At 39.5% G+C, this 23,368-nt stretch overlaps 1 protein-coding gene across 3 annotated transcripts in view; it reads left to right on the top strand.

Moving 5' to 3' along the window:
* FAM118B (family with sequence similarity 118 member B) overlaps window positions 1-23,207 on the top strand; it is a 111,154-nt gene extending 87,947 nt beyond the window's left edge. For all 3 annotated transcript variants that reach the window (XM_043990750.1, XM_043990752.1, XM_043990751.1), the window contains 4 exons: window positions 1,473-1,601; window positions 6,944-7,229; window positions 22,299-22,355; window positions 22,696-23,207. In XM_043990750.1, the coding sequence (XP_043846685.1) occupies window positions 1,473-1,601; window positions 6,944-7,229; window positions 22,299-22,355; window positions 22,696-22,709 (486 nt within the window). In that variant the 3' untranslated portion in view covers window positions 22,710-23,207. The remainder of the gene's footprint in view (window positions 1-1,472; window positions 1,602-6,943; window positions 7,230-22,298; window positions 22,356-22,695) is intronic.
* Window positions 23,208-23,368: the final 161 nt, after the last annotated feature.

The raw sequence follows: 23,368 nt of genomic DNA, 5'->3' as shown, positions 1-23,368 counted from the left end.
ATTTACCTTCCTATAAATTCCATATATTGAGCCTTAGGTCTGCCCTCTTAACCGAGACATAACAAGTCTAATCCTTTTACTACATGACTGTCCCTCAGATCTTTGAAGAGTCATCTTCCTATCCAGTTCAAACATACATAGTTTCTTCAACTGACCTTTTTTTTTTTTTTTTGGTAGGGAATGAGGGTTAAGTGACTTGCCCAGGGTCACACAGCTAGTAAGTGTAAAGTGTCTGAGGTCGGGTTTGAACTCAGGTCCTCCTGAATCCAGGGTCAATGCTTTATCCACTGAGCCACCTAGCTGCCCCCTCAACTGATCTTTATATGACATTTTGTGTACCTACCCAAACCCCACCACCCTGGTAACCCTCTTCTAGACATGTTCTATCTTTCTATGTACCTACTAAGATGTGGCACCCAGAACTGGACACATTGTGCCTCCTGTGGCACAGTCAAGGCAAACTAGGCAACTGTAATCACTACCCTGACCCCTGGTCCACATTCTAAGAGTGGCTTGCTCTTTTGACTATCGCATCATGCTTCTAATTCATCTTGAGCTCATGGTCAGCTGGAATCATTAGGTCTTTTTTTATATCAACTGCTTTCCATACACATTTCCTTTATCTTGTACTTAAACAGTTGATTTTTTTTAGCTTAAGTAGGCATTTTAGATAGAAATCGTTTTTATGTTTGCTTGTGAAATTTGCAATATTCCCGAGAACAGGGAATAAAAGGTCAGGGTTTTGGTTTCTTTTTTAATTGGTGTAGATAAGTACTTATTTGGGGTTGCCTTCAAAGAATTCCTTGTCCTTAGGGCTAAAATTATGATAGATTTTTTTTTTTTAGATCTGTAGGCGACCTTTGAGATTATCTAGTCCAGAGGTGCCAAACATGCAGGCTGCATGTGGTCCACAACACTCCAGAGTACAGCCCAAATAAGATAAAAATGTAGTTCTTATCTGACTTGAATGTTACTGTATTAATTTATATGTGTTTGTGTGTATATGTATGTATATAAGTACATATATGCATGTACATGGTTTTCTACATCAATATGTGGCCCACAGGGATGCATATGCATCCTTGTGAATCCCCATTTCTATTTCATTTTGATACCACTATTCTGATCCAACCTTATCATTTTACAGATTGATAAGCTGAGACCCAAGGGGGTAAAGTGACTTGACCAGTCATACACCTAGTAAGTGGCAAAAGCAAGATTTAAACCTAGGTCTCTTGTCTCTTCATCCAGTATCATTCCTAATACACAAGATTTGTTGGTATTTAACCAAGCAGGGAGATGTGAAATAGAAACTTCAGTGACCTACGTTATTGCCTTTAGAGGTCAAGAAACTGGAAAGCTACAAATATCTGGAAGCTAGGACTTAAAAAATAACTTCCTGCCCAATTATGACTTCTGAAAAAAAATTCTGGGCTTTACTATTCCTGCTGAGCTCTACTTATGTTGTACAGGTCCTGGAATGGGCTCAGGAGAAGAGAAAGCTGAGTGTATTACATATCCATGGCGTCTACACCAATCCTAGTGGAATTGTACTTCATCCAGCTGGCTATCAGAATGTACTGCGTAATACTGAAGTCATGGTGAGTGCTTGGGGTCCTGTTTGGCATGTTGGGAACTGTTTTCTGAGAACCTTCTCTGAACATGAGTCACAGGTTTTAGAAAAGGGAGTGTTATTTCCTCTGGCAGTAGGAGAATGTTGGAAGGTCAAGCATTCCTCTTCTGTTCTTCACAGCTGGTGGTGTCAGCATTGTCCTGGGAAACTTAAAACTTCTCTTGGGATACCAAATTATAAGGATTTTCCCAGCTTCATTTTGGAGACATTTAAGACCCAAGTAGAATATTTTGTACTTGGTTGCCATCTGCTGGTCATATAAATGTGTCACAGGGGAAAAACTGGCTGGATATCCCTCAGTTAAAGAATTAACTCTTGCACATGTTCTGATCAGAGATAGTGAAATTTTTATTTGGCACTGTGTATGTTAAAATTCTAAATGTGGGTTCTAATCTGTCCCCTCAGTTTTGGGGGGAAACTGGCTAAAATCACTGATAAATGAGTTTAGGTTTTTTTAAGGGTTTATTAAAAGATATAAGATAGTAAAGAAAGAGAAAGATCGAGAACAGATTTCTTATAGCATGGAAACCCTAGCCTTCCTAAACCTCCCACTTCTGAAGTCCACCAAAAAAGTAAGAACTCCTCCTCCAGTGTCAAATTCCTCCTTCATGTTCTCCTCTCAGAAATGGGAGGTTCTTCAAGCTGATTGGCTAGCGTCATTCAAATTCATTGGTTCACTGGACCCAAAGGTGGTCTGGATGTAAAGTTCAAAATTTTTAGCTTCTGAGAACAATACCCTCTTAATGACCAGCCATATGTGCTTACAATCTAGTTAACTGGAAGTAAACTAGTCAGCAGTCATTTACTTACTTAATTCAATCAGTTTAGATTAATCTCCAGGTGGGCCTTTGAGTATCTGCTAAATCCCCTTCTGCTCCTGGGAGAAGTAGATTTAAGACATCTTCCTCCCTGAGCCAGAGAGAAGACAGTGCTTTTATGGGGGAAAAGTTACAGCTGTTGGGGAATGGGGATGCTTGCCTAACTAGGGATTATTGTCACCACCTGATCCTAGTCAAGTAGTAAACAAATAAGGAAGTAAGGCTTCCAATTAGGCTCCTGCCTTAAATTTCAAGGCACCTAATTTTCTGGGTACCCTTGACACTTCTGTTTCATTATCTGGTTGATTAAGTGCTTTGCTCTCCCAAAGGAAGAGTACCCTCTAACTGACCCCAGCAAGTTGATCCTCCAACTCAGCCTAGGCTTCCCACTACAAATGATACCATTTATCTATACAAAATATGTTATTACTTACAGTCATCAATAGGAATATGTGCTTTGAGGAATTATTTGGTTAATAGTGATGGGTTTGTATGGAGCCATCCACACTTATTTACCTAGTCCCCCTTTCAGAGATTATTGGAAGATTGTTTCCCCAAACAGCTGGGAAACAACCATAATTAGGGGGTACAGTCTCTAGATGTAAAATAGAGTTTTCCCTTCACCTCAAACTTTTTCTGGGATGTAGATTATAACCTTGACCCCATTAGCCATTTTCTGGACTCATGATCAGCTCTATTTTCTAAATAACTCAAGTCATTGACAATAGATATGTAAAAAATAATACTGTGTGGTGAGTAAAACTATATGTGGTCGCCCTATTTCTTTCCCAAGTGTAGGGGAAATTAGCTGGGGTTTATCATATATTTGTTACTTAGAAATTAAAGTATATTAAATATTAGTAAAGAGAGGGCACATGACTCTGAAAGATAGGAAAGCCTAGCTAGGATCTAGGGGGGAGAGAGAGAACAGGGCTGTGTGGCTCCCCTTCCATGTTCCCAGGTTAAGGGAGGGAGTGTCTGTCCAAGCTTCCTGAGGGCAGGAGCAGAGCCTACCGGCACACATTGTTCAAAGCTAATTGGCTAGCATCATTCAAATCTATTGGTTCACTGGATTTGAGGGTGGTCCATGAGTAGAAAGTGCTGAGGTCAGAGTTCAGAGAACACACCCCCTGGTGGGAACAAGGCTTTCAGGTAGGTGTGGTTTTGAGTGAGGTGACTTTCTGACTCTGAGCTGACCTTAAGAAAGGTCGGGCCAGGCTCTCTCATTGGGGAGCCTCTGGGGAGTCCCAAAACCCATTATTTTCTCACATGTCTTCTCCAACCTAGAGACTAGGATTAACTAGGATTGGAAGGACTCAGAATCATAATACCTTTATTTTTCTTGTAATTTCTTTCCTAAAATCAAATTTCCCAAAAGGTAGAAAGCATTTGTGTACCTTTCTTTGACGGTCTTTAATTCTATTACTGGTTCCATCATAATTTGTGGGGGATTATACCTTAGAGTCACTTCTCCTTTTCTGTATTTCATTTCTTCTTTGTGTAAATGACTAAGGATTAATTTCCTTCATTTAGTAGCTCATACAGACATGGAGGAGGAAGTATGTTTTCTTTTAGCCAGTTAGGAGCAAGTAAGCCTAGTGGCAATATCATTGTAATTCTTTAACTATTAAATCAGAAGTCAGAAGTGTGAGTAGGGAGCTGCTAAGTCAAAAAAGGTAAAAGTGATCAAGAAAATTTGAAGTGGAATGCATACTTTTAAAAAGACAAACTTTCTAATAAGTTCATAGTTTAATATATATTCTCCTTTTTGTTTTTCTTTGTATATCTAAATGTTTGTGTTTGATAAATTCATAAGGGGAAAAAAAGAGTTACAAGACTATGTGGCAGGTATGCTTATTTGAAGTTCCCCCCTTGATTTCTACAAATGTACTATAAACAGATGGATAAGGATGCTCTTATCCAGACTACTAGCATTCAAGCATACCTTTTCTAGAACCAATAGAAAGGATCTAGTCAGTCAGTCAACAAGCATTTATTAAGCACCTGATCTTTGCCAGGCTTTGTACACTAGACACTTGGGATATGAAGATGCATGTGAAGCAGTCACCTGTCCCCCAAGAGCATGTATGCTCTCAAGGGAGACAACCTGTAGACATATAAAAAAAATACAAGTTAATTTTAAGGTAGCAGCTTGGGAGGATCAAGAAAGGCCTTAGATAGGAAGTCCTATTTGAGTTGAGCTTTGTAGAAAACCAGAGAATCTCAGATTTGAGAGTTAGGATGGAGTACAGTCCAAGCACAAGGAGATGGGAGATGAAATGTTATCTGTAAGGAACAGTAAAAAGGCCACTTTGGTTGGACGAAAAGGAGTAATACATGTGGTGACCACCTGCTAGGAATATTTGGTACTTGGTACTGTGGCCATTGCTTTCTGTTCCAAATTAACTAATTGTCTGAATATTCTAGAGGCTCCGGATAATAAGAATGCATTATTGTGTGTTTTCTCCGGCTTATCAGTATTTGGCAAACACCACTTAAAATTAAGTAGTACTTTCTTTTTATTCCTGTAAGCACAGAATTATAGAATCTCAAAATGGGAAGGCACCTTAGAGACTTTCTAGTCCACCCTTGCCTGGAAGAAGGAGGTCCCCTCCGACATCCTTAGCAAGTGGTCATCCAGACTTTGCCTGAAGACCTCTAAGGAGGAGAATCCCTCTGCTTCCTCAGCCTTAGGAAGTTTTTCCCCAACAGCAAGTTTACATTTGCCTCTTTGCAGTTTTTATACACATTGCCCTTTCTTCCTCATCAAAATTGTGGGGTTTTTGTCTTCAGAATTTCTTTTTTGAGAGATTCCCATCTTTTCTGAGCTGCCTTCCCCTATAAAATTTTAGTCCATGAACCTATCCTGTCTCTGAACCCTTGGAATTCTCCTGAAATCCAGGGTACATGGCAGACCATCTCCACTTTACTTCTCTTCTGTCACAAATGCTGGGTAAGTGGTTACTTCATTGCAAGGTTCCCCTCTGTCACATTCATAACAACAACCAGTTTAGTTCTTTGTTGTAGTGAACGTCAGATACAAAATGGAATTTGCTCCTTTGGAATCATATATTTAAAGACTGAAATTTTTAAGGCAAATCAAGAGATTATTAGGCACTTGGCTTTGAACAGAGAGAGGGCTTTAGCAGGTATCTAGATAACTGAAGTGCTTCATCACTACTATAGTATGTCTGGGTGATTTCTTTCCTAAGCTACTTTTCTGTGTCCTCTTTCCATCCAGCTAGTTTGTTGTATGGTCTGATCTTCACCTAAGTGCTCTTGACCATGTTTCCTTCCTTAAGATTCCTGGATTTTCCTCCTATAAAAAGTTCTTAATTTATAGTGCTACTCAATCCCACTCCCTTCTCCCTATTCTGTTAATTTTGAATAAGATATACCCTTCCAGAGCCACAATCTAGACCTGGTTCTTATTCTACCAAATCTAGGGCTCATTAGGTCAAATTTTTCATCTTGGGTTAGCTCTTTAGTTCCCCCTGCTGGTTACCCCTATTTTATGTATTTCTATATAGTACTTCTCATACCAGAAATTACATAAGTGGCTCCTTTCTTAGATTTTTTTTTTCTTCTGTGAATTTTTGGTTATATTTACTGCTCTTCATCTTCTTACATTATAGCTCCTCTCTGTGGTCCAGCTTGCTGTATATAGGTAACCCATTTTCTTCTTCTCTTTTCTATTCCACTTTATAGGCATTTTGATTAGATGTGCTAGACTCATGGCAACTATATTCTTAGCTGTACTTGTTAAGTGTGTTCTGTCCCTGGCCAAGAGTACAACATTTGAGAAATCCTTGTCCTATTCTCAGACACCATCTTCTTAACCAACTGCTCAGTTTCCAAAATAACTAATTTCTGATCTTTTTTATGCATTTATTACCTGAAGACCTCTGTGTTCACAGCCCTAGAATATAAAGTAAAAGATATCTATGCTAGACAAACTCTGATAAGAAAGTCTATAGGGGAAGGTCAGTTAGAGAGAGCCTTATATTATATTTATATATATATGTGTGTGTGTGTGTGTGTATATGTATATATGTATACATAACATATATAGACACACACATATGTATATTTTAAAAAAAAACAACAAAAAAACAGGGGCAGCTAGGTGGCGCAGTGGATGGAGTACCGGCCCTGGAGTCAGAAGTACCTGAGTTCAAATCTGGCCTCAGACACTTAACACTTACTAGCTGTGTGACCCTGGGCAAGTTACTTGGCCCTAATTGCCTCACTAAAACAAAAACAAACAAACAAACCCCAACACAAAACACAACTTTGCTCTGAATAACCAGGAGGTAAAGATCTTTTACAGAAAACCAATCCTTTTAACTTAGTGGGGCTTTCTGCCTGGTCTTATTTAATGAGCTGTGTAAGTTTTCTGATAAATCTGAACACAAGGGTCACAGATTGTTTTTAGTATGATATGTTTTCCCAGCTGTCAGCAGACACTCACTGATATCTGTCTTCCTTCTAGAGAGAGATTCAGAAACTCTATGAAAACAAATCATTCCTTTTCTTGGGTTGTGGCTGGACTGTAGATGATACCACCTTCCAGGCCCTGTTTCTGGAGGCTGTCAAGCACAAATCTGACCTAGAACATTTCATGCTGGTTCGGAGGGGAGATGTAGATGAATTCAAGAAGCTCCGGGAAAACATGCTGGACAAAGGGATCAAGGTGATCTCCTATGGAAATGAATATGCTGATCTTCCTGAATATTTCAAGCGTCTGACCTGTGAGATCTCAACCAGGGGCAAAACAGGTAAGAAGCATCTGAGTCTGAGAACTCAGACAGTTGAACTGGACAGGATCTCATAGCTTTTAAATCAGTATTACTGCAGAGACTAAAGACTGTGTGGTAACCTAGCCAAGCTTCCAGGTTAGATTGGAACAGCCCTCAAAATAAGATTAAAATGCCATTTAAGATAACATTATTGTTTTTTGGAAGAATTAATTGCTGATATGTGTGATTTTTGTTGTCATGGGACATTTTTAATCCAAGGTCCAGAATCGAGGGAATAGAAACTTTGTAATGCTTTGAAATTGAGTTAGGGAAAAAGTGTTCCATAGAGTTCCAGTTCATTTGAGAGATTTGAGAAATGCAAAAGGATCTTGATTTACACAGTAAACATGATTCTAAAAAGCTGTGAATTTTTATAAACTGTACTAGTGCAATTGGCAAGAATTTTTAGTAGTTAAAATTTTTATGACTAATCACCTCATGGTTTCTTATGAAAATCTAGATTTTTGCAAATCAGACTTACATACCCTAGTGTAGGTAACCCTACACTAATGAAGAATGATCCATGAACTTTGTTATCCACAACTGTGCTTTGGTATAAAGTAATAAAACACCACACTTTTCAAGAAGTGTTTCCATAACTGACTTGAAAATTCATTGGTATAGCAGATAGAGTACTGGGGCCTGGAGTCAGAAAAACCTTCGTTAAAATCTAGCCTCAAATAGTTACTAGCTGTGCAGCCCTGGACAAGTGACTTAAAACTACCTCAGCTTCCTCATTTGTAAAGTGGGAAGGGTAATAGCACCTGTGTCCCAGAATTGTTCTGAGGATCCAATTAGATAATATTTGTAAAATGTTTGGTACAGTGCCTTGCACAGTAGGTACTTAAAAACTCATGTTTCCTTCTCTTCTTTACCTATAAGACATGTACAAAAACCTTACAGACACCTTGAAGGACCAGATCCAGTGAGACAGGCTGTAATAGTGGAATGAGCTTTGGGCTGGGAATCAGGAATCCTGAGGTCTAGTGTTGGCTCTGTTACCAGCTAGGCCTGTGAAAATAAGTGATTCACTTCATTTTTCTAGGACTCACATTTCTTTATCTTTAAAATGAGGAAGTTGAACTAGACAGTCTCTTAGGTGCTTTGAGTTCTATATGGTCTTAGCCTAACAGTCCTCTTTGAATTCTTGGACTTCTGAAAAAATAATTAGTTAAAATTAATTAAATTGCTTTAAGATTTTTATCTTTTGTTGAAATTAAACTTTTAATGGATCTATTGCTTCCCATATTTTCCCCATATCTTAAACTGCCTTAAGCAAAAAAGTGGTTAGATTTAGATAATGTCGTTGAACTTGTGCCTGAATAGAAATTCATCTACAAAATCTCCACAATAGTCATCCAGGACTTCCATTGATATTGCTAGAGTATTCATTACCACTGTTTCCCAAGGGTACAGCCTATTCCTCTCTTAGCTCAGATTATTAGGAAATTCTTCTGTACAGAGCCAAAATCTGCCTCTCTGAAACTTCCCTACATTTATTGATTCTATTTTTCACCATGTACTTTACCAGAGCAAGGCTTTCCTTCTTAATCCCTCTTTCTAATAACAGGCTTCACATATTTGAATGCAGTATCATGGCCCCCTAAGTCTTTTCTTTTCTAGACTGAACATTCCCCAGTTACTTTAACAGATTGTCCTCCTCTGGATATGTCGCAATTGATCACAGTTCTCCCTAAAATGCGACACCTAAGATATAGGAGGAAATCTAGACAACGTACAAACAAAAAATATACATTGAAATCTATTTTTAAGCAAATAGAGACAATTGAAAATTTACGAAAGATTTTTTTTTTAAATGTGATACTCTGAACTGACCCACTATTTCTAGTGTGTGGTCTGACAAGAGCAGAATGTATTCATCTCTTTCATTCTTGACTCTACTTCTATTAAGCAATATAACTGATTTCAATTGAACAAGCATTTTTTTATGCATCTACTTTGTGCTCAACATTAAAGTTACTGACATGCAAATGAAACAATTCCTACCAGCTGGGAGCTTATAGTCTACTAGGGTACATACACATAGGAGGAAAGAGAACACAAAGACCCTGAGGGAATTGTGCAGGACATCATGGAGATCATACCTTAGACTTTGCATGGGAAGGCTTGGCAGGAATGTAGAATTCTTGGATGATATGAAACAAAGCTTAAAAGGCAGCTTAGTGCCAGACCATCCATGATCTGAGAAATCTGGTCAGACCTATGCCTTAAGGAAATTATTTTACCACCCAAGTAAAGGATGGATTGGAGAGGGGAGAACCTGAAACTACTTAAGGGGCTATTATAATATTCTAGGTGAAAGATGATAGTTTCCCGAACTAAGATTAAGTTGAATAAACATGGATCATGATCTAGCAAAGGAAATGGAGTCATAGAAGAAACAGAAGAGAAACGTACCAGAAGCCAATGGTCATTGACTTTGAGGGAAAGTAGTTTCAGTTGAATAGTAGAATTGGAAGCCAAATGTTAAGGGAGTGAGAAATTAATTGAATGTGAAGAAGAAGCAGCAAGATGACTTGCTAAGAGTTTATCTATGAAAGTGAGAAGATACATAGGATAATTGCCCTGTCATCCTCAAGGTTTTGGGGGTTTTTTTGGTTTTATTTGGTTGGTTTTTTAAGGATAAGGAACACCCAGGCATGTTTTTAGGCCTTGAAAAGAGCCAGGAGATAAAGAAAGATAGAAAATGAGAGAGAGGGCAGTGAGATATAATGGAAAGAACACTGACTTTAAAGTCAGTGGACCCCAGTCAGTCAGCATGCATTTATTAAGCATCTACTATGTGCTTAATTAATATGCTATGTGCTGGGGATACCAAAAAAAAAAAAAAGACCAAAAACTAGTTCCTGTTCTCAGGGAACTTAGTCAAATGATGAAAACAACTTTGTAAAAAACTATGTACAAACAAGTATAGGGGACAACCAGGAAAATGCGGTTAGGAGATAGAGAGTCTTGTACAAGGTATTGCAGAGAGACCAGTGTCACTGGATTATAGAATAGGTGGATGGTGGAAGAAGACTGGAAAGGTAGGAAGGGTCCGGATTATGAAGGGCTTTAAAACCCAAACATAGGATTTTATATTTGATCCTAGATGTGATGGGGAGCCATTCCACGAACAGTGACGTTTATTGAATAGGGGAATGATAGTCTGACCTGCAATTTAGGAAGATCAGTCTTAAAGCTGAGTGAAAGACTGACTAGAGTTGAGAGAAACTTGAGGCAAGGAAACCAAACAGCAGACTCTATTACAGTAACCCAGCTGTAAAATAATGAGGGCCTGCACCAGGGTGGCAACAGTGTAAGAAGTGAGAAGGGAGTGTAGAAGAGAAGTATTATGAAAGTAGAAATGACAGGCCTTGGTCATGTTGAGAACAACAGGGTTTGGGGTTGCAAGGCATAGGGAGAGATAAAGGAATTTCACAGTTACAAACATGAAAAGTGGAAAGTAGATAAACACTAAATTGAAGGTGAGAAAAAATTTAGTGTGGTACAGTGGAAAGAGCATCGGTTTTGGAGTCAGTGGAACTAGGTTCACTTTTATCACTACTAGTGTGACCTTGAGCAAATCGTGTAATCTCTCTGGGATTCAGTTTCCTCATCTCTAAAGTTATGGGGGTGGGGTGGACCATATGAGCTTCCAAGGTCTCTTCCAGCTCTAAATGTGTGATTCTGTAATCAAAGGGACACGCTCCTCAAGAGGATAGGACCAAATGTACAAAAAGGGGATGACATTGGTAAATGTCACCTGTTCCTTGGTGACTGTAGCAAAGGAAAGAATGGGGGACCAGATAGGGAAGGGACTTTGAGGTATGGGAGAATCCCATGCTCTTGGTTACTGGATTTAGTTTTTTCTTTGATTAAAGTAAAGGGTGAGTTCTGCTGAGAGGAATATAGATAGGAACGATTCAGAAGTGAAGGTCAGAGGAGGTTTGGAATAGCTGGTGCAAGGAATGTTAGCACTTGTGCTCTAGCGCTCGCGTGTTCTCTCTCTCTCTCTCTCTCTCTCTCTCTCTCTCTCTCTCTCTCTCTCTCTCTCTCTCTCTCTCTCTCTGCCTTACTCATGTTGCACTTGCAGTCAACTAAAACCCCTAGGTGCTTTTCACAAGAATTTCTTTCTAGCTGTTAAGGCTAAAATTCTGGCTATATTGTCTAAAATATCTAATGAGTGGTCGCCAATAAATTATAAGCTTTAGCAAGAGTTAGACTTTTAAGCATTTATTAAGGAGAGTAAGAATTTGGTAAAGAGAGAGAGAAAGGCCTACATTCATCTATCTATTAAAGGGAGAGCACATTTCTAGCTCCCTTCTCCGCCAGAGTCCTCAGGAAAGAGCCTCAATCAGAGCGCCAGGCTCCCCCTTCTTCCTCCCACCAGCAAACGTCACTTCCTGACACCAAAGAAAGGACGCATGGTCTTGCCCTCAAAGACCTTCACCTCATGGCAGAGCTTTTCTACAGTAAGTCTCCAGCAGGTTGGAGTCATTCCAATCATTACATAGCTAATATATTATACTTGTAGAATTGATGGATTTTTCCCTAAATACTAGGCTCTGTGCTAAGTGCTAGGAATACAGATACAAAAATGAAATACACCCACAAGAAGCTTATATTCTGTCAGGGGAAACAAAGACACATATAAGTAAATACAGAGAAGTAGAGCCAAGATGGCAGAGTAACAGGAAAAAGTATAGCAAGCTCCCCAAAAAACTCCTTCATACATTTAGAAAATACACCAGACTGAATGAGTTTGGGGAATCAAAGAAAAAAAATCACAGCAGTCACTTTTCCAACACAAATTGGCATAGGGAAACAGACCTAAAAGTCTTTGGACACTGGAGACAGGGTCTGACCAAGAGTAGAGCATTCTAGTACCAAGGGACTGTGCCCATACAGGGACACTGCAATCTCATGCAAGGAGAGGGAACAGTTGCCATCTAACAGCCGTCTGTCATTACCCAGTTCCAGCTCACAGATTTAGGGTGCAGACTGAGGAAGGGACCTGCACCCAGGGGTGGCATTCCAGAGTTGGGAGTGGTCTCACTACCCTGTGTACCTAGTAAAGAAGAAGTTCAGGGGCGGCTAGGTGGCGCAGTGAATAAAGCACCGGCCCTGGATTCAGGAGTACCTGAGTTCAAATCCGGACTCAGACACTTGACACTTACTAGCTGTGTGACCCTGGGCAAGTCACTTAACCCCCATTGCCCTGGAAAAAAAAAAAGAAGAAGAAGAAGTTCAGAAGCAAGCAGCAGCAATGTGTCTTAGATCCCAAGAACAGAGAGAGGTCTCAGTTCCAGCTTCTGAATCCTGCAAAGAATAAGCAGGTCAGAAGTCCCAGACCAAAAAGAAACCTATAGTTCTGTCACTCTAAACCAGCAGAGCTGATTTGGGCTAAATTTTGAGTAGCAGTATACTGCTACTCAAAATGAAACCCAGGTGAGGAACTTACTAAGGGGGGGGGGATAGGCAAACGAACTTTACCCTGAATTAGAACACTTTGGGAGCTCTGAAGGCTTGTAGATCTCCAGCCTCTCCCTGAGAACTGAGAATAATACAACTCTCAAGAAAGCAGAGAAAGGACCAACCCAGACCTTCCCTCCAGAAGTACACACAGCTTGGCTGTAACATCATTTTAAGGGAGAAAGTAGGCTGAAAGAATGAACAAACAAAAAAGAATACTACTATTAAAAATTATTATGTAACAGGGACATTCAAGACACAAACCCAGAAAAAGAGAATGACTGCAAAATATCTACAAGTTGTACCTCAGAGAAAAACATTGTTTGTGTAGCAGTTCAGCTAGAACTCCTGGAAGAGATATGAAGTATTTTCTTAAACAACTTTTTATAAATAAAATTAGCTGGAGGAAAAAAAATGGGAAGAAGAATTATCTATGGAATAGAGTTGGGAAAAGAATTAATAGCTTGGAACAAGTGGTACAAAACCTTGCCCCAAAACCAAAATCCCTGAAAATTGGAATGGACGAAGTAAAATTCAGTGACTCCTTGCAGCAACAAGAAATGTTAAAGTCAAAAGACTGCAAAATAGAAGAAAATGTAAGGAATCTAGTAGCAAAAAATACTGACCTGGAAAACAGATTAAGGAGGAAAAATTTTAAGAATCATTGAACTGGGGCAGCTAGGTGGCACAGTGGTTAAAGCACCGGCCCTGGATTCAGGAGGACTTGAGTTCTAATCCAGCCTCATACCTTTGACACTTGCTAGCTGTGTGACCCTGGGCAAGTCACTTACCCCCCATTGCCTCACCAAAAAAAAAAAAAAAAAAGAATCATTGAACTGCCTGAAAACTATGACCAAAAAAGAGAACCTAGATATCCTATTTAAAGAGATCATAAGATAAAAATGAAAACTCCCAAGAATATTCTAGCCAAAACCCAGAGCTTCCAGGTCTAAGAAAAAATATTGCAGTCAGAAAGAAAAAATTCAAGTCTCAAGGAGCCACAGTCAGAATCACACACAATTTAGCTGCCACCACTTTAAAGAAGTGGAGAGCTTCAACTATGATACTTAGAAGGCAAAAGATAGAAGCTTAGAGCCAGGAATAACTTAGCCAGCAGAACTAAGTATAATCCTACAAGGGGGAGAGTGGGTTTTTAAATGGAGCAGAGGACTTCCAAACATTTCTGATGAAAAGACCAGAGCTGTATAGAAACTTTGAAGTTCAAACACAGGAGTTAAAAGAAACATAAAAAGGTGAACATGAACAAACAATGATGAAGGACAAAACGAAGATTAACACTTCTGTTCTAATATGGAGAGATGATACATGCATCATCAGAGATCATAAAAGTAGCCTAATGAGAAGGCCTGTTATATCTCAATCTAAAAAGAAAACGGAAAGGGAAGGAAAGAAGAATACATTGGAGGCAAAGGAAGTCTAGAGAGGTTTGGGGAAGTTTTCTCATATAATTGGGATGTGAAAGTAGGGGTCTGTTTAAACAAAGAGGAAGAGGTATGGAGAATGGCTAACATTTGAACTTCATTTTTATCCGGAGGAAAAAAAATCTATATACACAGAGTAAAGTACAGAAATATACTTCAACAGAGAAATTGAGAAGGAGAGAAGAGGGAATTAAAAGTAGGGCATGTTAGGGTAGGGATTAGCCTAAGCAAAAAAAAACTCTTAAGGATGTACAAAAAAATATTTATAACTGCTTTTGAAGTGGCAAAGAATTGGAATCAGGGTACCCATCACTTGGGGAATTGCTGAGAAAAACTTATAATATGTAAATGCAATAAAATAGTATTGTTCTGTAAGAAAAGATAAAGGGGATCATTTCAGAGAAAGTTAGGAAGATTTGTATGAACTGATGTATAGTGAAGTGAACAGAACCAGGAAAAAATGTACACAGTGACAGTATTGTAAAGACAACTTCAGAAGACTTAGGAATTCAGATCAGCATAATGGCCACTCACAATTCTGGAGGACAAATGATGAAACATGTTCCCCACCTCCTTATAGAGACAGGAAAGATTCAGAATGCAGAATGATATTTGCATGTGTGTGTATACATGCATACATATGTATAGAAATACATATGTGTATATACACTCATACTTTAGATGTGGTCGGTGTGGAAATCTGTTTTGCTTAACTGTACATGTTTGTAATGAGGGTTTTGTATTTCATTCTCAATTGCAGGAGAGTAGGAAGGAAAGAAGGCATATTTTTGATGATTGCAAAAAAAATTAACCCAGAAAAATAAAATAGAAAAACTAAGTAAATACAAAATATATGTAAACACAAGGAAATTTTGGTGGGGTGGAGCAATAAGCAGTAAGGGGAAGAGGAGGGTCAATCTACAAGTATTTATTAAGCATTTACCATCTGTCAGGCGGTGTGCTAAGCTCAGGGCGTACAAATAAAGGCTTAAAAACATGGTACCTGTCCTCAAGGTGCTCAGATTATAATGAGAGACAATATGCAAACAACTACGTGTGTGTGTGTGTGTGTGTATACGTACATGGCCTGGTTGTAAAGGTTTTAGATGTCAAGCAGAACATCTTATATTTGGTCCTGGAGGTGATGGGGAATCACTGGAGTTGGTAAATGTTTTGTCTGTGTTTTCTACAAGTCTTGAATAGTGCCAAGAACAGAGCCCCCTGGCACACCACTTGGGGTCTCCCTCTAGGTTGACATCAGTTCATTAATCAGCAGTCTTTGGATCTGTTTGTTCAAATATTTACAAGTTCTGTCCAGCCCAGGTCTCCATGTTGTCCCCAATGATATTCTGATCCTTCTCAAATCACTTGCTAAAATCCTGTTGTGCAATGCCCACAGAATTCTCCTAATTTAACACACTAATAGCACTTTCAAAAAAGGGAGTAATGTTAACCTAGCATTTCAATTCAATAAGCATTTATTAAGCACATACTGTCTGTCAGCTACTGTGCTAAGCTCTAGGGATACAAATAAGAAAAAGAGTCCATGTTCTCAAGAAACTTACAAGCTGGGCAGTTAGGTGGCGCAGTGGAGAGAGCACCAGCCCTGGAGTCAGGAGGACCTGAGTTCAAATCCAGCCTCAGACACTTGCCACTTACTAGCTGTGTGACCCTGGGCAAGTTACTTAACTCTAATTGCCTCACCAAAAAAAAAAGAAAGAAACTTACAAGCTAATGGGGGAAGACAAGATACAAAAGAAAGCTGGAAAGCGGGGAGGCACCAGTGGGTACCTGGAAGAGATACATCTTGTTCCCTGGAGATGACACCAAGCAGAGCAGCAGATGGATGGTCTGTACTTAATGGAACCATGCCGGCTTTATATAATTTAGCGACCAGGATTGATAAGGGTTGTCACCATATTTTAGATAACTTTTGTAAGGTTTCCAGATTTGTAGCCTACACAATGCCCATCCAGTACTTCTGCTTTATGAGGTAGAAAAGCAGGGTGAAGGAGTGTGTATATAGAATGCTCATCTTTGAGTTAAGGGGACCTGAACTCAAATCCAGCCTCTGACACTAAGTGACCAAAGGTGAGTCACTAAACTTCTCCAAGCCTCAGTTTTCTCACCAGTAAAATGGAGGTAATATTTCCGTTCTTCCCATACATCATATGTTTGGTTTTTTGTTTGTTTCTTTTTGGTGGGGCAGTGAGGGTTAAGTGACTTGCCCAGGGTCACACAGCTAGCAAGTGTCAAGTGTCTGAGGCCAGATTTGAACTCAGGTCCTCCTGAATCCAGGGCCAGTGCTTTATCCACTGCGCCACCTAGCTGCCCCCTACATCATATGTTATTATGAAACAAAGACTTGATAAAGCTGGCCCTAGCTACAGGAGAGGAGACATATGAGACAAAAAGAAGATATAGTAAGAAGGGAAAAGCATAGCAGCCTCAAAGTGGTAGAGGTATAGGAGGATTGCCACATGGAAAGGAGAGATACTGTCTTCCCTTTTGCTCATCACTTGTTTAATTTCTACCTATCCTTTAATGCTAAGGTCAAACACCATGAATACTTCCTGTTAGTAACAACCTCTTCCCCACAAACCTCATGTAACACTTAGTTTTATAAATTTCAATCAGTCGATATTTAAGTGCCTACTATGTCTCAGGTACTATGCTAGGCACTAGGGATATAGTATAAAGAATGAAACAATCCCACACTCAAAGATCTTATGTTATAACAAGGAAACAAGTGCTTGTGTAAATTGTTCAGTCATTTCAGTTGTGTCTAACTCTTTATGACTGCATTTGGGGAGTTTTTGGCAAAGGAACCGTCATGGTTTGCTATTCTCCAGCTCATTTAACAGATGAGGAACTGAAGCAAACAGAGTGAAGTGACTTGCCCAGGGTCATACAGCCATATTTGAACTCAGAAAGATGAGTCTTCCTGACTCCAGGGCCAGTGCTAGCTGCCCAAACATATGTAAATATGTTCAGAATTAGTAAGAAAAACATGAATACAAATAAATAAAAAGTAGTTAGGGAGGTGGAGGGCATAGCATGTGTGAGATCGGGAAGGGCTTTCTCTAGAAGGTGGTACTTCAGATTTGTCTTGGGGAGGGGGGGAGGGATTTAATGAGGTAAAAGTGAATAGAGAATCTATCCCAGGCTTGACAGGTGACCAGCCCCAAGGCACAGAAATAGGAAATAGTGCCTCATGTGAGAACCGGAGAAAGAACAGTTTGGCTGAACTACAGAATACAAGAAGGGCAATCTCAAATAAAGCTGGGATAGGTTGGGGCCAGGTTATAAAGGGCTTTAAAAAGTAAACAGAGTTTGTATTTTATTCTACAGGCACTTGAGAGCCCCTAGAGCTTACTTAGTAGGAGACTAACATGGTCAGATCTGCAGCTAAAGGAAAACTACTTTGTTAGTAATGTGTATGTAGAACTGAAGCGGAAAGAGGCTTGAGGCTGGCTTTATAGGAGGCCATTGCAACAGTCTAGATCTGAACTGAGGTGCTGCCCACGTGAATAGAGGCAAAAGATGTTGGATGTTGTAATAAGATTGCAACTATCTTGATCTGTGGGGTGAGGGAGAGGGCAAGGAGAATGGCTAGGTTGTATACCTTAGGGAATTGAAATAATGGTGGTAGCTTTGACAGAAATAGGGAAGATTGATACACTTAGGCAATATTGTGTATTGTGGCTTATCTCCCTATTAGAGTCATTGTAGGTAGAGATCAGAGCATATACCTCTGGGAAGCAGGCAAAACCACCTTTTGTGCACATAGAACATGTCTGGTAGCATGAAGTCCTGCTTCAGAAGGGCTTACTGACTGATGGGTTATGTCTGTGAGCAAAATTCTACTAGATTAGTTTAAATAATAAATAAAAATGGCTTTCTTGGGGCAGCTAGGTGGAGCAGTGGATAAAGCACCAGCCCTGGATTCAGGAGGACCTGAGTTCAAATCCAACCTCAGACACTTGACATTTACTAGCTGTGTGACCCTGGGCAAGTCACTTAACCCCAATTGCCTCACCAAAAAAAGGGCTTTCTTTATTCCTCTCAAAGTAGTAGAGAGTCTAGAAATTAACAGTCTTTGTCTCACTGTGATGTTTTCTTTTTTCTTTTTAGTAATAAACATTTTTATTTATAGTTTTAGTTCCAATTTTTATCCCTCCTTCCTTCCCTCCCTGAGGCAGCAAAGCAATCAGATTTGGGTTATATGTGTGCAATTGTGTAAAACATTACCATGTTAGTCATTTTGTATAAGAAAACTTGAATAAAAGAAAAAAAAAGGAAAGAAAATGAAAAATAGCCTGTTTCAGTCTGTGTTCCATCAATGTTAGTTCTTTCTTTGGAGGTGGATAGTATGTTTCATCAATAGTCCTTTGGGATTGTCTTGGATATTGTATTGTCGAGAATAGTTAAGTCATTCACAGTTCTTTGTGATGTTATTTCTTAAGTGCCTGAAAACACTTGGGCCATGTCTTCTTGTGCAGAAAGCCAGTTACTTGAAATTTGGTTGTAGCTCTGATTTCAGGGCACTTTAGGATTTTGTAGTAGTTATGAAATTTTCAAAATATTGAGTTACCCTAATCTCTAATAACCATGCCAAAAAGCTTTGCAAGAGTACAGAATAACATTCTACAGCACCAGAAGGTTGAAAATTGCTCTGAGAAAGGAATGGTGGAAACAAGCCACATGCCAGATTCCAATTCAGATGTTATACTTATTGTATTCCTTCTTTCTTTCCTTCTTAACACAGGTTAGGAGAACTTTTCTAGACCCCAGTTTTTTGTTTTGTTTTGTTTTTTGTGGGGCAGTGAAGGTTGAGTGACTTGCCCAGGGTGACACAGCTAGCGTGTCAAGTATCTGAGGCCAGATTTGAACTTGGGTCCTCCTGAATCCAGGGCCAGTGCTTTATCCACTTCGCCACCTAGCTAACTGCTCCTAGACCCCAGATTTTTAAAGCCTTTTTAGCATAGTGGTGGGAGCAAGGGTATCAGAGCCTGATTAAAGAATAACTTGCTATTTAGGCTGGCTACACTAGACTGGCAAGTTGAGTGGAAGATTGTTTCAGTTTGTGAAATCAGAATCATAATTTCAGTCTTGGGAGCTAGTTTCCAGGCAGTTCTGCTGTGGAGAGAAGAAATATTGTGGAATAAAAGAAATAGAACATTGGACTAATAAGTTTAATAGCGATAAATGTAAAACCTTAAGACTTGGCTTTGAAAAAATCCACTTCACAAGTTCAAGATGGAAAAGGCATGGCTTGATGGAAGTTTATTTGGCAACATTTGACAGACTTTAGAATATAAGTTCAATGAGTTGATCGGGTAATGTGGCATCCAAGAAAGCAGCTCTTTTTGTGATGGCAAAGAATTGGAAATTGAAGGGATGCCCATCAGTTGGGGAATGGCTGAATAAGTTGTGTATGATTGTGATGGAATACTATTGTGCTATAAGAAATGATGAAGGGCAGTTAGGTGGCACCATGGATAGAGCACCAGCCCTGGAGTCAGGAGTACCTGAGTTCAAATCCTGCCTCAGACACTTAACACTTACTAGCTGTGTGACCCCACTTAACCCCAATTGCTTCACTAAAAAAAAAGAAAGAAAGAAAGAAATGATCAAATGATGAGTAGACTGATTTCAGAAAAACCTGGAAAAACTTACATGAACTGATGCTGAGTGAAGTGAACTTCCAGAACATTGTAACAGTAACATTGTTCAATGATCAACTATGATCGACATAGCTCTTCCTAGAAGTACAGTGATCTAAGACAATTCCAAAAGACTCATGATGGAAAATGCTTTCCACATCCAGAGAAAGAACTGTGGAGTCTGAATGTAGATGAAAACATACTATTTTCACTTTTTTGTTGTTGTTGTTTTTGTGTATCTTTTCCCTTTTGTTCTGTTTCTTCTTTTACAATATGACTAATATGGAAATATGTTACATGATTGCACATGTCAACTAATATCAGATTGCTTGCTGTCTTGAGGAGAGAGGAACTTGAAACTCAAAACCTTATAAAAATTGAATGTTGAAAACTATCTTTACATGTAATTGGAAAAAGTAAAATACTATTATCTTGGACTGCATTGAGAGGGCCATAACATTCACTGTACACTAGCCGTATCACACCTAGAGTATTGTGATCAGTTTTGGACGCCCCATCTTAGAAAGGACATTGATCAGCTAGTGAATGGCCAAGGTGGCGACCAGTGTGTTGAATAGCCTTGAGTTTGTATAATGTGAGGATTCAAGGAACTGTGAATATTTAGCATAGAGAAAGCTCAGGAGGGACATAAAAGCTGCCTTGCAGGTATTTGAATAGTCACATGGAAAAGGTATCATTAGATTTGCTCTGTTTGATCCCACACAACAAAAGTAGGAACAATAAGTAGACATTACAGAAGCCAATTTAGGCTTGATAGAAAGAAATAACTTCCTTGTTATTGGAACTATACAAAAGTTGAACAGGCTGCCTGGGGAGATGATGGGTTTCCCATCTCTAGAGGTCTTTAAGCAAAATCTAAATGAGTGCATATCAGCTAATTGCAAATGGTATCCTTTTTCAGATATGGGTTGGAGTTGATGGCCTCTGAGGTCCATTCCCATTCTTTCTTTTTTTTTTTTTTCCAGGGCAATGAGGGTTAAGTGACTTGCCCAGGGTCACACAGCTAGTAAGTGTCAAGTGTCTGAGGCCAGATTTGAACTCAGGTCCTCCTGAATCCAGGGCTGGTGCTTTATCCACTGCACCACCTAGCTGCCCCCCTGTCCATTCCCATTCTAAAGTTCCTTGATTTGTTATCTAGCAGTGTTTTCATACACAGTAGGTACTCAGCAAGTTGTTGAGAGGAAACCCAAATGTGGTACCCCACTAGGGACTGTGCTTCAGGCATTTGGAGCAGGATGGTATAAGAGCTCTAAAACTAAGCTCCAAGGGGCAGCTAGGTGGCACAGTGGATAGAACACAGGCCCTGGATTCAGGAGGACCTGAGTTCAAATCTGGCCTCAGACATTTAACACTTACTAGCTGTGTGACCCTGGGCAAGTCACTTAACCCCAATTGCCTCACCAAAAAAAAAAAAAAAAAACCCACACAAAAACTAAGCTCCAGCCTTCTCTAAAGTTAGTGTACGTTTTTCCTAATGTGTAACATATGTACCTTTCTGAGGTTTCACCACAGAGAAAGATTTAAGAAAAAGAGCTCCAAGTAGGTATTTAAGTCTTAAATTGCTAACTCCCGTATTATAATATCACTTAATCCATTATACCTAATAATGCCCCTTTCTGGGTTCTATTCCTGTCTCTGGCTGAATTTGCTGGCCACAGAATCCTGTGGAAGGAACACTAATCTTTCTGTTCCAGTAGCATTTCTCATTTGCACATTTGTCCTATATTGCAGACAAGTCTTGTAGCATGCTCAAAAACAGGGAACTCTGGGCCTTTACCCAGACACCACAAACTTAGCCTTGAAAGGTAATAGACTTCAAGATTAGCCATGGAAGGTAGCCATTTGCCTGCCCTCCTACACACTACTTTGCCCCATTCACTGAGTCCTTTGCTTCTCTTTTTTTCCTCTAGTACCTATTTGTGATTCCATTACAGATGAGGGATTCCTATTTTGTGTCATGCACTCCTGACAGTTTAAAATTCCTTCCTAGAAAAAAATTAAATTCAGAAATGAACAATATACTAAATTTCAGTTAGAGATCAGTGAAAATACATATGTAATTTTTTTTTCCATCCAAGCCCATGGACCCCCTGAAATTTATCCCTGGAGAGGGACCCTAGTTTAAGAACACAATATAGTTGATATTTTTATTCTAGGAATCTAGTATTGATTTGGGATGCCTTAGGTGCTCACCACTTCTTTGCAGCCACTGAATGTTTGGTCTTTTTTTAAAAGTGACTTGCCCAGGGTCACACAGCTACTAAGTGTCAAGTGTCTGAGGCCGGATTTGAACTCAGGTCCTCCTGAATCCAGGGCCAGTGCTCTATCCACTGTGCCACCTAGCTGCCCCCCACTGAATGTTAATCTACATAGATTCCTGATTGTTTTTCTAAAATCTTAACCATGAACTCTACAACTATTAACCAGATTCCTTTGTTTGACAGGGTTGGCAAGAGAAGGTCAGCTAAATGGCTCATCTGCAGCACACAATGAAATAAGAGGTAAAGTACTTTCTATTCTACATGATCTGAAGTTAGCAGACAAGCATCTATAAAGGGGGGGGTAGGTTTTTAGAGCTTGAAATACTGTGAAAGGGAGATTCCAAGCATTGCAAGGTCTGACTGCTTTAGTCATTGTTCAATTTAAGATCTGCATGCAGGTCACAGATAGCTCAAACAACTGATAATTGTATGTCTATGTTAAAATGTTATGATTTCCTGTGATATAACCCCAAGAGTTACTTTTGGTCCTAAATCTCTGCAGCTATAGAGAATGGTATACCTATTCTTTTTCTGAAGTAATGTTTTAGTATTATTTACCTTTTTCTCTCTTCCCCCACAGGGTGTAGTACATGAGGGACTAAAAAAAACAACACAATTAGAGCAAAAGCCACAGCTCTCAGGCCCCATCACAGACAGTGTTTAACAAGCATTCTTACAAGAATCCAACTGCTCCCAGAAAACACCAAAACGCAGAAGAGATTGAAGGTTCAGGGGAAACTGAAAAGGGGCCTACCTTGTTCCTTTTGTGTTTGGTTCCTGCTGGGCTTGGTTATCCTGCCGCCTGTTCCACTTCAAGAATACCTGAGTGACCACTGGGCCCTTCATGGGTTGGACATGCTTGTGTCCACTGAACAGATCAATGTGATACCTCTCCTGGTTGTGGTAGCATCTCTGCATGAAGGACTTTGGGATCTAGATGCCATGGAGCTGCCATGGTCCCTGCTGCAGTTTTGTACTCTGTACTTTGGTTTTTCAATTAAGCTTAATGGCTTTTTTTAAATATGACTTGAAGCTCTAGTTTTCTAGACCTTTTACAATGTACAGTATTTTGCATATCTGAGCTGTAATAAAAGCCTGTTCATTTACTTTCTCAGACCCTAGCTTTAATTAGAGGGTCACCTCAGACATTCAGTGAACATCTTAACCCAGGTCGAGTCATCAATTAAGTTGGGATTTGCACTGCTCCTGGTTTCTTTCAATAAAAAGGGGTTTATATTTAGCAATCGGTAATC

The sequence above is a fragment of the Dromiciops gliroides genome, chromosome 3, assembly GCF_019393635.1.
Source record: "Dromiciops gliroides isolate mDroGli1 chromosome 3, mDroGli1.pri, whole genome shotgun sequence".
Classification (NCBI taxonomy): Eukaryota; Metazoa; Chordata; class Mammalia; order Microbiotheria; family Microbiotheriidae; genus Dromiciops; species Dromiciops gliroides.
Note: the sequence above shows the minus strand (reverse complement) of the source record. Positions and strands in the feature narration are given on the sequence as shown.